Source organism: Eucyclogobius newberryi, unplaced genomic scaffold (assembly GCF_026437365.1).
Source record: "Eucyclogobius newberryi isolate DKJ021-1_F unplaced genomic scaffold, fEucNew1.0.hap1 SCAF_77, whole genome shotgun sequence".
Lineage (NCBI taxonomy): Eukaryota > Metazoa > Chordata > Actinopteri > Gobiiformes > Gobiidae > Eucyclogobius > Eucyclogobius newberryi.
Genome location: NW_027316467.1, coordinates 318,318 through 333,306, shown reverse-complemented (window position 1 = coordinate 333,306; position 14,989 = coordinate 318,318). Strand labels below are relative to the sequence as shown.

The 14,989-nt window shown below is 54.0% G+C and overlaps 1 protein-coding gene across 1 annotated transcript; it reads left to right on the top strand.

The window, feature by feature from the left end:
* The first annotated feature begins 601 nt into the window (after positions 1 to 601).
* Positions 602 to 14,299, top strand: LOC140350632 (kinesin-like protein KIF3B). Its single transcript, XM_072436195.1, has 11 exons — positions 602 to 702; positions 4,262 to 5,227; positions 7,829 to 8,076; positions 8,590 to 8,839; positions 8,966 to 9,067; positions 9,144 to 9,266; positions 9,919 to 10,037; positions 10,715 to 10,828; positions 13,164 to 13,263; positions 13,377 to 13,609; positions 14,145 to 14,299. Exons 2-11 carry the CDS (start codon positions 4,319 to 4,321, stop codon positions 14,248 to 14,250), a joined length of 2,304 nt encoding a protein of 767 aa, XP_072292296.1. The 5' UTR covers positions 602 to 702; positions 4,262 to 4,318; the 3' UTR covers positions 14,251 to 14,299.
* Positions 14,300 to 14,989: the final 690 nt, after the last annotated feature.

Here is a 14,989-nt window from a genome sequence, read left to right as displayed (position 1 = left end):
CTCATCTTATCAAAGAGAAAGTATAAGTTATGATTCCTTTCAAACTAAGTTACATTGCTTCATCTTTAGATGTTCATTCAGCGCGTCACAAAACAGTCAGAATGTATTTAACCCAAGACATATAATATTATATAAAAGTATTTATATCGTTTTATCATTTGAAATTGTTATAATTGAAGTAAACATTTATTTTATTTCCCACAGTTTTAGTTCAATTCTTCCCTTTTATCAAATATTCGTGTGATATTTCTGACGTTCTCTTTTCGCCTTGAAGACGTGAGGCCACGTGACCAGGATCGATCAGCTGATCAGTAATCTGCTGCGTGGGTTGCCAGGTCCACATAACTCTCCTTTAAGTCCATTACAGACTTTACTGTCTGGAATTACGTGTAAAACTCGAATGTCACTGTCACGTACTTTCTTCACTTACGCATTCATGATCCATATGTCAGAACAGATCACGCACGACACGCGGAGAATCGTTTAAGTCCAATTTACGTGGCGTTTTGTCTCGTGTTTGTGCCTCATGATGTGAGAGTTCTGTCGCGAGTGTCTGGCGCGGATCGGGACGATGAGTTAAACACGGCGCCCCCGGGTTCGGTTCAGCGACACAATCTTACACTTTTGTGACACATTTAACGATGCAATTGAGAACAAAAACCTGTCCCCGACGTCCCGGAGGTGTCCCCGCGTCCAGAGCCCGTGAGTATCGCGCAGTGAAGCGGTCATTTTGTGGGGAAAGTGTAGGAAAAGTCCCTCCTGATCCGGAGCGGAAGCCGCAGATGCTAGCAGAGTTGTAGCTAAGGAGACCGGTGTGTTTGCTGTTGCCAGGCCGATTTTCAGCTCGCTTTTCCGGCTAGAATCGAGACCTTTAGTCGCTGTTTGGTTGGAAGGAGGTAATGCTGGTAGTTTATGGACATATGGATGTATGACACGTAAAATATAATGTCATAGTTCATCTTCTTGTTAGACACTTGTCCCCGGATGAGATGCTTTTAATGCAGTTATAACATTACAACTGTGGAAGAGGAGCTAAAGGACAAAAAGGTGTTTTTATAATCATTATATTCACAAATGTAAAGATCATACTTCCTTTAGCCTGTTCAAACTAAACACGCCTCCTTTAGCATGTTCCTTTAGCATGTTCAAACTAAACATGCTTCCTTTAGCATGTTCCTTTAGCCTGTTCAAACTAAACACGCTTCCTTTAGCATGTTCCTTTAGCCTGTTCAAACTAAACATGCCTCCTTTAGCATGTTCCTTTAGCATGTTCAAACTAAACATGCTTCCTTTAGCATGTTCCTTTAGCCTGTTCAAACTAAACACGCTTCCTTTAGCATGTTCCTTTAGCCTGTTCAAACTAAACACGCCTCCTTTAGCATGTTCCTTTAGCCTGTTCAAACTAAACACGCTTCCTTTAGCATGTTCCTTTAGCCTGTTCAAACTAAACATGCCTCCTTTAGCATGTTCCTTTAGCATGTTCAAACTAAACATGCTTCCTTTAGCATGTTCCTTTAGCCTGTTCAAACTAAACACGCTTCCTTTAGCATGTTCCTTTAGCCTGTTCAAACTAAACACGCCTCCTTTAGCATGTTCCTTTAGCATGTTCAAACTAAACATGCTTCCTTTAGCATGTTCCTTTAGCCTGTTCAAACTAAACACGCCTCCTTTAGCATGTTCCTTTAGCCTGTTCAAACTAAACACGCCTCCTTTAGCATGTTCCTTTAGCATGTTCAAACTAAACACTCTTCCTTTAGCATGTTCCTTTAGCCTGTTCAAACTGAACACGCCTCCTTTAGCATGTTCAAACTAAACACGCTTCCTTTAGCCTGTTCAAACTAAACACGCCTCCTTTAGCATGTTCAAACTAAACACGCTTCCTTTAGCGTGTTCAAACTAAACACGCCTCCTTTAGCGTGTTCAAACTAAACACGCCTCCTTTAGCGTGTTCAAACTAAACACGCCTCCTTTAGCATGTTCAAACTAAACACGCTTCCTTTAGCGTGTTCAAACTAAACACGCCTCCTTTAGCGTGTTCAAACTAAACACGCCTCCTTTAGCGTGTTCAAACTAAACACGCCTCCTTTAGCGTGTTCAAACTAAACACGCCTCCTTTAGCGTGTTCAAACTAAACACGCCTCCTTTAGCGTGTTCAAACTAAACACGCTTCATTTAGCCTGTTCAAACTAAACTTCATTTAAGCGTGTTCAAACAACCTCCTTTAGCATGTTCAAACTAAACATGCTTCCTTTAGCGTGTTCAAACTAAACACGCTTCCTTTAGCGTGTTCAAACTAAACACGCTTCCTTTAGCGTGTTCAAACTAAACACGCTTCCTTTAGCGTGTTCAAACTAAACACGCTTCCTTTAGCATGTTCAAACTAAACACGCCTCCTTTAGCATGTTCAAACCAAACACGCTTCCTTTAGCGTGTTCAAACTAAATACGCCTCCTTTAGCGTGTTCAAACTAAACACGCTTCCTTTAGCGTGTTCAAACTAAACACGCTTCCTTTAGCGTGTTCAAACTAAACACGCCTCCTTTAGCATGTTCAAACTAAACACGCTTCCTTTAGCGTGTTCAAACTAAACACGCTTCCTTTAGCGTGTTCAAACTAAACACGCCTCCTTTAGCATGTTCAAACCAAACACGCTTCCTTAAGCATGTTCAAACCAAACACGCTTCCTTTAGCTTGTTCAAACCAAACACGCTTCCTTTAGCGTGTTCAAACTAAATACGCCTCCTTTAGCGTGTTCAAACTAAACACGCTTCCTTTAGCGTGTTCAAACTAAACACGCTTCCTTTAGCGTGTTCAAACTAAACACGCTTCCTTTAGCGTGTTCAAACTAAACACGCCTCCTTTAGCATGTTCAAACCAAACACGCTTCCTTAAGCATGTTCAAACTAAACACGCCTCCTTTAGCATGTTCAAACCAAACACGCTTCCTTAAGCATGTTCAAACCAAACACGCTTCCTTTAGCTTGTTCAAACTAAACACGCTTCCTTTAGCGTGTTCAAACTAAACACGCTTCATTTAGCCTGTTTAAACTAAACACGCTTCATTTAGCGTGTTCAAACTAAACACGCTTCCTTTAGCGTGTTCAAACTAAACACGCCTCCTTTAGCGTGTTCAAACTAAACACGCTTCATTTAGCGTGTTCAAACAACCTCCTTTAGCATGTTCAAACTAAACACGCTTCCTTTAGCATGTTCAAACTAAACATGTGAACACACCTCCTTTAGCATCTTCCTTTAGCGTGTTCAAACTAAACACGCTTCCTTTAGCGTGTTCAAACTAAACACGCTTCCTTTAGCGTGTTCAAACTAAACACGCCTCCTTTAGCGTGTTCAAACTAAATACGCCTCCTTTAGCGTGTTCAAACTAAACACGCTTCCTTTAGCGTGTTCAAACTAAACACGCTTCCTTTAGCGTGTTCAAACTAAACACGCTTCCTTTAGCGTGTTCAAACTAAACATGTGAACACACCTCCTTTAGCATCTTTTAGCGTGTTCAAACTGAACACGCTCCTGTTAATCAGGCTTAGGAAGGGTTTGTCTCTGATTTGAAGGGTTTGTCATGGCAACAGTGCTCCGTTGTCATGGCGATAACTCTAAACAGAATATGATCTCCTTTTAATGGGGAAATCAGGAAGAAACAAACAGAAAAGTCAATGAAAAAAACAGTATTTAATCTACGTTTTGATTCAAACTAAATATTCTCCTCACAAACGGATCAAATTAGGATTTCAGCCTGATTTTAAATGTTGAGAAAGTTGAGTTTTCATTGTGCACTGGGGGCCCCTGGTTGTTCCTTGGGGGCCCCTGGTTGTTCCTTGGGGGCCCCTGGTTGTTCCTTGGGGGCCCCTGGGTGTTCCTTGGGGGCCCCTGGTTGATCCCTGTGGGTTCCTTGGGGATCCCTGTGGGTTCCTTGGGGATCCCTGTGGGTTCCTTGGGGGTCCCTGGGGCACACGGGTCCACAGTTTGGGGGGCCCCTGGGGCACACGGATCCACAGTTTGGGGGGCCCTGGGGCACACGGGTCCACAGTTTGGGGGGGCCCTAGGGCACACGGATCCACAGTTTGGGGGGCCCTGGGGCACACGGGTCCACAGTTTGGGGGGGCCCTGGGGCACACGGGTCCACAGTTTGGGGGGCCCTGGGGCACACGGGTCCACAGTTTGGGGGGCCCTGGGGCACACGGGTCCACAGTTTGGGGGCCCCTGGGTGTCTGCCTCCGTCATTTCTCACTGTCCTCTTCCTCCAGGTCTGATGTGGCTTTGTTGATCCGCTCTTGGAGACGTCGGCTTCGCTCGTGTCCAACATGTCCAAGAGCCGGGGCGCGGAGACGGTGAAGGTGGTGGTCCGCTGCCGCCCCATGAACGAGAAGGAGAGCGCCGCCAAGTACGAGCGCGTGGTCTCGGTGGACGTCAAACTGGGACAGATCGTGGTCAGAAACCCCCGGGACGTGTCCAACCACGACGTGCCCAAGGTCTTCACCTTCGACTCCGTCTACGACTGGAACTCCAAGCAGATCGACCTGTACGACGAGACCTTCCGCCCGCTCGTCGACTCGGTGCTGTTCGGCTTCAACGGCACCATCTTCGCCTACGGACAAACGGGAACGGGCAAGACCTACACCATGGAAGGCGTTCGGAACGACGCCGAGCGAAGGGGCGTCATCCCCAACTCCTTCGAGCACATCTTCACGCACATCTCGCGCTCGCAGAACCAGCAGTACCTCGTCCGGGCGTCCTATCTGGAAATCTACCAGGAGGAGATCCGCGACCTGCTGTCCAAAGACCAGCTGCGGCGCCTGGAGCTGCGCGAGCGCCCCGACACCGGCGTCTACGTCAAGGACCTCTCGTCGTTCGTGACCAAGAGCGTGCGGGAGATCGAGCACGTGATGAACGTGGGCAACCAGAACCGCTCGGTGGGCTCGACCAACATGAACGAGCACAGTTCCCGCTCGCACGCCATCTTCGTGATCACGGTGGAGTGCAGCGAGCTGGGCGTGGACGGCGAGAACCACATCCGCGTGGGCAAGCTCAACCTGGTGGACCTGGCGGGCAGCGAGCGGCAGACCAAGACCGGGGCGCAGGGCGAGCGGCTGAAGGAGGCCACCAAGATCAACCTGTCGCTGTCGGCGCTCGGCAACGTCATCTCGGCGCTGGTGGACGGGCGGAGCAGCCACATCCCGTACCGGGACTCCAAGCTCACGCGACTGCTGCAGGTACGAGCGCGCCAGGGTCTAATGTATACGTACGAGCCAGAGTCGAATGTGTACGTACGAGCCAGAGTCGAATGTGTACGTACGAGCCAGAGTCGAATGTATAGGTACGGGCGCGCCGGAGTCTAATGTACGGGCGCAAGTCACACCCCGGCCAAAACTATGACAAAAAGTGCGACTTCTCATATTTCTCCCATAACCCAGTCCAAGCACAAACAATGGTGGTTGTGACTGTTCGGTGGTTGTGGTTGTTCGGTGGTTGTGGTTGTTCGGTGGTTGTGGTTGTTCGGTGGTTGTGGTTGTTCGGTGGTTGTTCGGTGGTTGTGGTTGTTCGGTGGTTGTGGTTGTTCGGTGGTTGTGGTTGTTCGGTGGTTGTGGTTGTTCGGTGGTTGTGGTTGTTCGGTGGTTGTGGTTGTTCGGTGGTTGTGGTTGTGGGTGGTTGTGGTTGTTCGGTGGTTGTGGTTGTTCGGTGGTTGTGGTTGTTCGGTGGTTGTGGTTGTTCGGTGGTTGTGGTTGTTCGGTGGTTGTGGTTGTTCGGTGGTTGTGGTTGTTCGGTGGTTGTGGTTGTTCGGTGGTTGTGGTTGTTCGGTGGTTGTGGTTGTTCGGTGGTTGTGGTTGTTCGGTGGTTGTGGTTGTGACTGTTAGGTGGTTGTGACTGTTAGGTGGTTGTGGTTGTGACTGTTCGGTGGTTGTGGTTGTGACTGTTCGGTGGTTGTGACTGTTTGGTGGTTGTGGTTGTTCGGTGGTTGTTCGGTGGTTGTTCGGTGGTTGTGGTTGTTCGGTGGTTGTGGTTGTTCGGTGGTTGTGGTTGTGGTTGTTCGGTGGTTGTGACTGTTCGGTGGTTGTGACTGTTCGGTGGTTGTGACTGTTAGGTGGTTGTGGTTGTGACTGTTCGGTGGTTGTGGTTGTGACTGTTCGGTGGTTGTGGTTGTGACTGTTCGGTGGTTGTGACTGTTCGGTGGTTGTGGTTGTTCGGTGGTTGTTCGGTGGTTGTGGTTGTTCGGTGGTTGTGGTTGTGGTTGTTCGGTGGTTGTGGTTGTGGTTGTTCGGTGGTTGTGGTTGTTCGGTGGTTGTGGTTGTTCGGTGGTTGTGGTTGTTCGGTGGTTGTGGGTGGTTGTGGTTGTTCGGTGGTTGTTCGGTGGTTGTGGGTGGTTGTGGTTGTTCGGTGGTTGTGGTTGTTCGGTGGTTGTGGTTGTTCGGTGGTTGTGGTTGTTCGGTGGTTGTGGTTGTGACTGTTCGGTGGTTGTGGTTGTGACTGTTCGGTGGTTGTGACTGTTCGGTGGTTGTGACTGTTCGGTGGTTGTGACTGTTAGGTGGTTGTGACTGTTAGGTGGTTGTGACTGTTAGGTGGTTGTGACTGTTAGGTGGTTGTGACTGTTAGGTGGTTGTGGTTGTTCGGTGGTTGTGGTTGTTCGGTGGTTGTGGTTGTTCGGTGGTTGTGGTTGTTCGGTGGTTGTGGTTGTTCGGTGGTTGTTCGGTGGTTGTGGTTGTTCGGTGGTTGTGGTTGTTCGGTGGTTGTGGTTGTTCGGTGGTTGTGGTTGTTCGGTGGTTGTGGTTGTTCGGTGGTTGTGGTTGTTCGGTGGTTGTGGTTGTTCGGTGGTTGTGGTTGTGGGTGGTTGTGGTTGTTCGGTGGTTGTGGTTGTTCGGTGGTTGTGGTTGTTCGGTGGTTGTGGTTGTTCGGTGGTTGTGGTTGTTCGGTGGTTGTGGTTGTTCGGTGGTTGTGGTTGTTCGGTGGTTGTGGTTGTTCGGTGGTTGTGGTTGTTCGGTGGTTGTGGTTGTTCGGTGGTTGTGGTTGTGACTGTTCGGTGGTTGTGACTGTTCGGTGGTTGTGACTGTTAGGTGGTTGTGACTGTTAGGTGGTTGTGGTTGTGACTGTTAGGTGGTTGTGGTTGTGACTGTTCGGTGGTTGTGGTTGTGACTGTTCGGTGGTTGTGGTTGTGACTGTTCGGTGGTTGTGACTGTTCGGTGGTTGTGGTTGTTCGGTGGTTGTTCGGTGGTTGTGGTTGTTCGGTGGTTGTGGTTGTGGTTGTTCGGTGGTTGTGGTTGTGGTTGTTCGGTGGTTGTGGTTGTTCGGTGGTTGTGGTTGTTCGGTGGTTGTGGTTGTTCGGTGGTTGTGGGTGGTTGTGGTTGTTCGGTGGTTGTTCGGTGGTTGTGGGTGGTTGTGGTTGTTCGGTGGTTGTGGTTGTTCGGTGGTTGTGGTTGTTCGGTGGTTGTGGTTGTTCGGTGGTTGTGGTTGTTCGGTGGTTGTGGTTGTGACTGTTCGGTGGTTGTGGTTGTGACTGTTCGGTGGTTGTGACTGTTCGGTGGTTGTGACTGTTAGGTGGTTGTGACTGTTAGGTGGTTGTGACTGTTAGGTGGTTGTGGTTGTGACTGTTCGGTGGTTGTGGTTGTGACTGTTCGGTGGTTGTGACTGTTCGGTGGTTGTGGTTGTTCGGTGGTTGTTCGGTGGTTGTGGTTGTTCGGTGGTTGTGGTTGTGGTTGTTCGGTGGTTGTGGTTGTTCGGTGGTTGTGGTTGTGACTGTTAGGTGGTTGTGGTTGTGACTGTTAGGTGGTTGTGGTTGTGACTGTTAGGTGGTTGTGGTTGTGACTGTTCGGTGCTTTCAGGACTCTCTGGGAGGAAACGCTCGCACTGTGATGGTGGCCAACCTGGGCCCCGCCTCCTACAACGTGGAGGAGACGCTGACCACGCTGCGCTACGCTAACCGCGCCAAGAACATCAAGAACAAGCCGCGCATCAACGAGGACCCTAAAGACGCCCTGCTCCGGGAGTTCCAGGAGGAGATCGCCCGCCTCAAGGCCCAACTGCAGAGCCGCTCAGGCAAGAAGAAGAAGAGGAGGGGCCCCCGCAGAGAGTGAGTGACCCCCGCTGAGAGTGAGTGACCCCCGCTGAGAGTGAGTGACCCCCGGAGAGAGTGAGTGACCCCCGGAGAGAGTGAGTGACCCCCGCTTAGAGTGAGTGACCCCCGGAGAGAGTGAGTGACCCCCGGAGAGAGTGAGTGACCCCCGCTTAGAGTGAGTGACCCCCGGAGAGAGTGAGTGACCCCCGGAGAGAGTGAGTGACCCCCGGAGAGAGTGAGTGACCCCCGCGGAGAGTGAGTGACCCCCGCGGAGAGTGAGTGACCCCCGCGGAGAGTGAGTGACCCCCGCGGAGAGTGAGTGACCCCCGGAGAGAGTGAGTGACCCCCGGAGAGAGTGAGTGACCCCCGGAGAGAGTGAGTGACCCCCGGAGAGAGTGAGTGACCCCCGGAGAGAGTGAGTGACCCCACTGGATTGAACATTTTGAAACGAGACAAACATCTAAACTCACATCACACATTTGAGTAACTTTTGAAATAACGGTGGGTCATGTTTCCCGTTTGTGTCAGCGATGGCGTGGAGGGCGAGGAGGAGGAGTCTGAGGAGGAGGGCGAGGACGAGGGGGAGGAGCAGGAGATGGAGAAGGGCGACTACTGGAAGAACCAGCAGGAGAAACTGGAGCGAGAGAGAAGAGCCATCATGGAGGACCACAGCCTGGTCGCCGAGGAGAAGCAACGACTGCTGCGCGAGAAGGAGCGCAAGATGGAGGACCTGAAGAAGGAGCGCGAGGCGGGAGAGATGCTCGCCGCCAAAGTCAAGGTGGTTTCTTTGGGCCGAGGCCATGGCCATAACTTTGCCTCTCAAAACTGCTTTAGCAACGTCTTCATCTGCTATTCAAGGATGAACTGTGTGTGAACTGTACTTGAACGGCTTTTCTTATCGAAGGCGATGGAGAGCAAACTTCTGGTTGGAGGGAAGAACATTGTGGACCACACGAATGAGCAGCAGAAGATGTTGGAGCTGAAGAGGCAGGAGATCGCCGAGCAGGTACAGAGTGTGGAGTTTGTATCGACGCGAATGACGGTCCTTCAGGAGAAACCAATCGTAAAGCCTGTGTTTTCAGAAACGTCGTGAGCGCGAGATGCAGCAGCAGATGGAGGCCAGAGGCGAGGAGACGCTGGAGCTGAAGGGGACGTATACCTCTCTGCATCAGGAAGTCGAGGATAAGACCAAGAAACTCAAGAAGGTACAAGGGTTTCTCTGAAGGGTTTCTCTGCTCCTCTGAAGGGTTTCTCTGCTCCTCTCTGAAGGGTCTCTCTGCTCCTCTGAAGGGTCTCTCTGCTCCTCTGAAGGGTTTCTCTGCTCCTCTGAAGGGTTTCTCTGCTCCTCTCTGAAGGGTTTCTCTGCTCCTCTCTGAAGGGTTTCTCTGCTCCTCTCTGAAGGGTCTCTCTGCTCCACTCTGAAGGGTTTCTCTGCTCCTCTCTGAAGGGTTTCTCTGCTCCTCTCTGAAGGGTTTCTCTGCTCCTCTCTGAAGGGTTTCTCTGCTCCTCTCTGAAGGGTTTCTCTGCTCCTCTCTGAAGGGTCTCTCTGCTCCTCTCTGAAGGGTCTCTCTGCTCCTCTCTGAAGGGTTTCTCTGCTCCTCTCTGAAGGGTTTCTCTGCTCCTCTCTGAAGGGTTTCTCTGCTCCTCTCTGAAGGGTTTCTCTGCTCCTCTCTGAAGGGTTTCTCTGCTCCTCTCTGAAGGGTTTCTCTGCTCCTCTCTGAAGGGTTTCTCTGCTCCTCTCTGAAGGGTCTCTCTGCTCCTCTCTGAAGGGTCTCTCTGCTCCTCTCTGAAGGGTTTCTCTGCTCCTCTCTGAAGGGTTTCTCTGCTCCTCTCTGAAGGGTTTCTTTTGTGCCGTAGTTGTTTGCGAAGCTTCAGGCTGTGAAAGAGGAAATCCACGACATCCACGAGGACCACATCAGCCATAGACAAGATTTGGAGCAGACGCAGAACGAGCTCATCAGAGACCTCAAGCTCAAGTGAGAACGCTCAATGTGACTGTGCCTCATAGAGACTTTCTATTCTCAATGTGGACGATTAGAGGACTTATTTATTTAAAGTGCTGAGCAAATTTAAAATACGCCTTAAGCATAAAACAATGTCGGCTCTTTACGATGGTCCAACATCCGGACTTTGGACAGAGGGGTCAGACAGGGCTGTGCTTGGTCTCTCCTCCTGTTTGTTTTGTATCTGTCAATCAAAATGAATCCAGGGTTTTAATGTCACGGCCAATATTTGAATCAAACTGTTGTTAAATCCAGAGAAAAGCACTTCTTCCTGTTTGAGGAGTGGAATAAAACCATCTCCAGACTTATGTGGCAAAAAAACAACTCTAATCTGATTTTAAAAACTTTACAGTTATGAAAGAAAAGGAGGCGGGGTTTGCCTATATTTCAGCTCCAATCAGAGCGTAACACCCTCAAAGTCAAGTAAAGGTTGTATATGTGAGACGATTAGAGCTTCTCTGGTCGGTTAGCGATAATATTTATTACTACTTATGGCAAATACTACAATAATCCAATAATGTCTTATAAAAACACAAGCTGCAATAAATCAGTGTCAGAACGTAATATTTGTTGTAGTATTTAGTAGTTCACAGTGACTTCTCCAACTGTCTCAGAATCAGAATAATGACGCGACACGTTTAACTCGTCAGGAAGCTGATCATCGAGAACTTCCTTCCTCTGGAGGAGAAGAACAAAATGGAGAACCGAGCGTTCTGCGACGAGGACGGCTACTGGAGGCTGCAGCCAATCACACACCTGGAGGAGTAAGTCCCGCCCACACACAGCCTGAAGCCTGTGATTGTAGCTTGTAACGTGCAAGTGTGGCGTGCGAGTGTGGCGTGCGAGTGCGAGTGGCGTGCGAGTGTGGCGTGCGAGTGCGAGTGTGGCGTGCGAGTGTGGCGTGCGAGTGCGAGTGTGGCGTGCGAGTGCGAGTGTGGCGTGCGAGTGGCGTGCGAGTGGCGTGCGAGTGGCGTGCGAGTGGCGTGCGAGTGCGAGTGCGGCGTGCGAGTGCGAGTGTGGCGTGCGAGTGCGAGTGTGGCGTGCGAGTGCGAGTGTGGCGTGCGAGTGCGAGTGTGGCGTGCGAGTGCGAGTGTGGCGTGCGAGTGCGAGTGTGGCGTGCGAGTGCGAGTGTGGCGTGCGAGTGCGAGTGTGGCGTGCGAGTGCGAGTGTGGCGTGCGAGTGCGGGCGTGGCGTGCGAGTGCGAGTGTGGCGTGCGAGTGCGGGCGTGCGAGTGCGAGTGTGGCGTGCGAGTGCGGGCGTGCGAGTGCGGGCGTGCGGGAGTGCGGGCGTGCGAGTGCGGGCGTGCGAGTGCGGGCGTGCGAGTGCGGGCGTGCGAGTGCGGGCGTGCGAGTGCGGGCGTGCGAGTGCGGGCGTGCGAGTGCGGGCGTGCGAGTGCGGCGTGCGAGTGGCGTGCGAGTGCGGCGTGCGAGTGGCGTGCGAGTGCGAGTGTGGCGTGCGAGTGTGGCGTGCGAGTGCGAGTGCGGCGTGCGAGTGCGAGTGCGAGTGGCGTGCGAGTGTGGCGTGCGAGTGTGGCGTGCGAGTGGCGTGCGAGTGTGGCGTGCGAGTGTGGCGTGCGAGTGGCGTGCGAGTGCGGCGTGCGAGTGCGAGTGCGAGTGTGGCGTGCGAGTGGCGTGCGAGTGTGGCGTGCGAGTGGCGTGCGAGTGTGGCGTGCGAGTGGCGTGCGAGTGTGGCGTGCGAGTGGCGTGCGAGTGCGAGTGAGAGTGTGGCGTGCGAGTGGCGTGCGAGTGTGGCGTGCGAGTGCGAGTGTGGCGTGCGAGTGCGAGTGTGGCGTGCGAGTGTGGCGTGCGAGTGCGAGTGTGGCGTGCGAGTGGCGTGCGAGTGTGGCGTGCGAGTGCGAGTGTGGCGTGCGAGTGGCGTGCGAGTGGCGTGCGAGTGTGGCGTGCGAGTGTGGCGTGCGAGTGCGAGTGTGGCGTGCGAGTGGCGTGCGAGTGGCGTGCGAGTGTGGCGTGCGAGTGCGAGTGTGGCGTGCGAGTGGCGTGCGAGTGTGGCGTGCGAGTGTGGCGTGCGAGTGCGAGTGTGGCGTGCGAGTGCGAGTGTGGCGTGCGAGTGCGAGTGTGGCGTGCGAGTGTGGCGTGCGAGTGTGGCGTGCGAGTGTGGCGTGCGAGTGTGGCGTGCGGGCGTGCGAGTGCGGGCGTGCGAGTGCGGGCGTGCGAGTGCGGGCGTGCGAGAGTGGCGTGCGAGTGGCGTGCGAGTGCGAGTGCGGCCTGCGAGTGGCGTGCGAGTGGCGTGCGAGTGCGAGTGTGGCGTGCGAGTGGCGTGCGAGTGTGGCGTGCGAGTGTGGCGTGCGAGTGTGGCGTGCGAGTGCGAGTGTGGCGTGCGAGTGCGAGTGTGGCGTGCGAGTGGCGTGCGAGTGCGAGTGTGGCGTGCGAGTGTGGCGTGCGAGTGCGAGTGTGGCGTGCGAGTGGCGTGCGAGTGGCGTGCGAGTGTGGCGTGCGAGTGCGAGTGTGGCGTGCGAGTGGCGTGCGAGTGGCGTGCGAGTGTGGCGTGCGAGTGTGGCGTGCGAGTGTGGCGTGCGAGTGTGGCGTGCGAGTGTGGCGTGCGAGTGTGGCGTGCGAGTGTGGCGTGCGAGTGTGGCGTGCGAGTGTGGCGTGCGAGTGCGAGTGTGGCGTGCGAGTGTGGCGTGCGAGTGCGGGCGGGCGTGCGCGGGCGTGCGAGTGCGGGCGTGCGAGTGCGGGCGTGCGAGTGCGGGAGTGCGGGCGTGCGAGTGCGGGCGTGCGAGTGCGGGCGTGCGAGTGCGGGCGTGCGAGTGCGGGCGTGCGAGTGCGGGCGTGCGAGTGCGGGCGTGCGAGTGCGGGCGTGCGAGTGTGGCGTGCGAGTGCGGCGTGCGAGTGCGGCGTGCGAGTGCGGCGTGCGAGTGCGGGCGTGCGAGTGCGGCGTGCGAGTGTGGCGTGCGAGTGCGAGTGTGGCGTGCGAGTGCGAGTGTGGCGTGCGAGTGCGAGTGTGGCGTGCGAGTGCGAGTGTGGCGTGCGAGTGCGAGTGTGGCGTGCGGGCGTGCGAGTGCGGGCGTGCGAGTGCGGGCGTGCGAGTGCGGGCGTGCGAGTGCGGGCGTGTGTTAACGCCGCGTGGTGTTGTGTGCAGTGAGCAGCAGAAGCCCCGCCCCTGCGCAGTTGGATACAAACGCCCCCTGAGCCGGCTCTCGTGCGTGACCATGATGATGAAGCCTGACCTCCGACACAAGGTCACCTCCCACTCTGTACTTGTGTCTCTGATAATGACCGTCTGCTGACCGCCCTGTGGTCTGCAGACCGTCGTGTCGTGCGGTCTACTGACCGCTGTGCGGTCTGTTTCCAGGCCGATAACCTGCAGACGGTGGAGCTGGACCTTCCCTCGCGCAGCACCAGAGATTACCAGGAGCCCGTGATCGCTCCCAAAGTGGCGGCGGCGCTGGAGGACGCGCTCAGGGACGAGGAGGAGATCCAGGTGGACGCGGCGCACATCGGCCTGGCACTGCCCCACGGCGGTGGTCAGGGGGCGGGCAGCAGAGCGGGCAGCGCCAACAGCCTCAAGAGGAACAAGAACGCCGGGTCAGTTTCACTTCCACAAGCGCTTCATGGTTAGAGATTTGTGAGTTTGAGTCATGCGTCTGAACATGTCAGTTCAGTCTCCACCACGAGGGTTCCTCAGAGTGGTTTGTATCAGATCCACAGCTTCAGTGTAGAACGTGAGAGCGCCTCCTGCTGGACCACGCCCCTCTTATGTCTGCCCCTGTGTGAGGAGGAGTCAAGTCTGTTCAGAGGCCACGCCCCTCTTATGTCTGCCCCTGTGGGAGGAGGAGTCAAGTCTGTTCAGAGGCCACGCCCCTCTGATTTCTGATATTCATAACCTGGTCCAACACAAACACCGTAACCACAACAACCGACTGTCGCCGATGCAGAGCTAGCTTAGACGTAGCATCGCCAGCGTGGCTCTCGTGGCGTGACCCGCACCGAGCGCTTATTTCACTTTGTGTCAATGTGCAAAAGATGAGCGTTTGCTGATGTCACATGACTCCCTTTGCCCCGCCCCTTTGCTCCGCCCCTTCCTCATTATTCCTGAACCGTTTTGTTTTTTCTGTCACAGGCGACCGAGAACGGGCAAGAAGTCGAGCACGCCCACGTCTCCGTGCGACGCCTCCAGCCCCGCCCCTCCCTTTTACCCACGCCCCCGCGGCCTGGTGCCTAAATGACCCCTGACCTCCTCTCGACCGCTGACCTCTTCTCGCTGCACCCGCCCACTTTAGCACTGAGCCACGCCTCTTACAGGTTTAGTGCCTCAAACCGCTACCACCGCCTTCAACGACACGAGACACACACACCAGGACACACACAAGACACACACACCAGGACACACACAAGACACACACACCAGGACACACACAAGACACACACACCAGGACACACACAAGACACACACACCAGGACACACACAAGACACACACACCAGGACACACACAAGACACACACACCAGGACACACACAAGACACACACAAGACACACACAAGACACACACAAGACACACACACCAGGACACACACAAGACACACACACCAGGACACACACAAGACACACACACCAGGACACACACAAGACACACACACACCAGGACACACACAAGACACACACACACCAGGACACACACAAACACACACACACACCAGGACACACACACACACAGACACACACACACACCAGGACACACACACACACAGACACACACACAGACACACACACACACACACACCACGACACAAGCATGACACACACAACACAAACGACAACCGTCTGTTTGCGCACTGTTAGCATGCTAATGTCTGTTAGCTTCACTGGACTGAGGACTGCTCTTGAGCTTTAAGGCCCCATGGGAACTGTTATTATGGGTCAGTCTGCTGTTTCTAACTTTGACCCCTTTAGAATCCGGGTCAAGC

Coding starts and splice junctions, on each gene's coding strand:
- LOC140350632 (XM_072436195.1), top strand. CDS start 4,319: ATGTCCAAGAGCCGGGGCGCGGAGACGGTGAAGGTGGTGGTCCGCTGC. Junction 10,829..13,163: donor CCAATCACACACCTGGAGGA/GTAAGTCCCGCC, acceptor TGTTGTGTGCAG/TGAGCAGCAGAAGCCCCGCC. Junction 13,264..13,376: donor AGCCTGACCTCCGACACAAG/GTCACCTCCCAC, acceptor GTCTGTTTCCAG/GCCGATAACCTGCAGACGGT.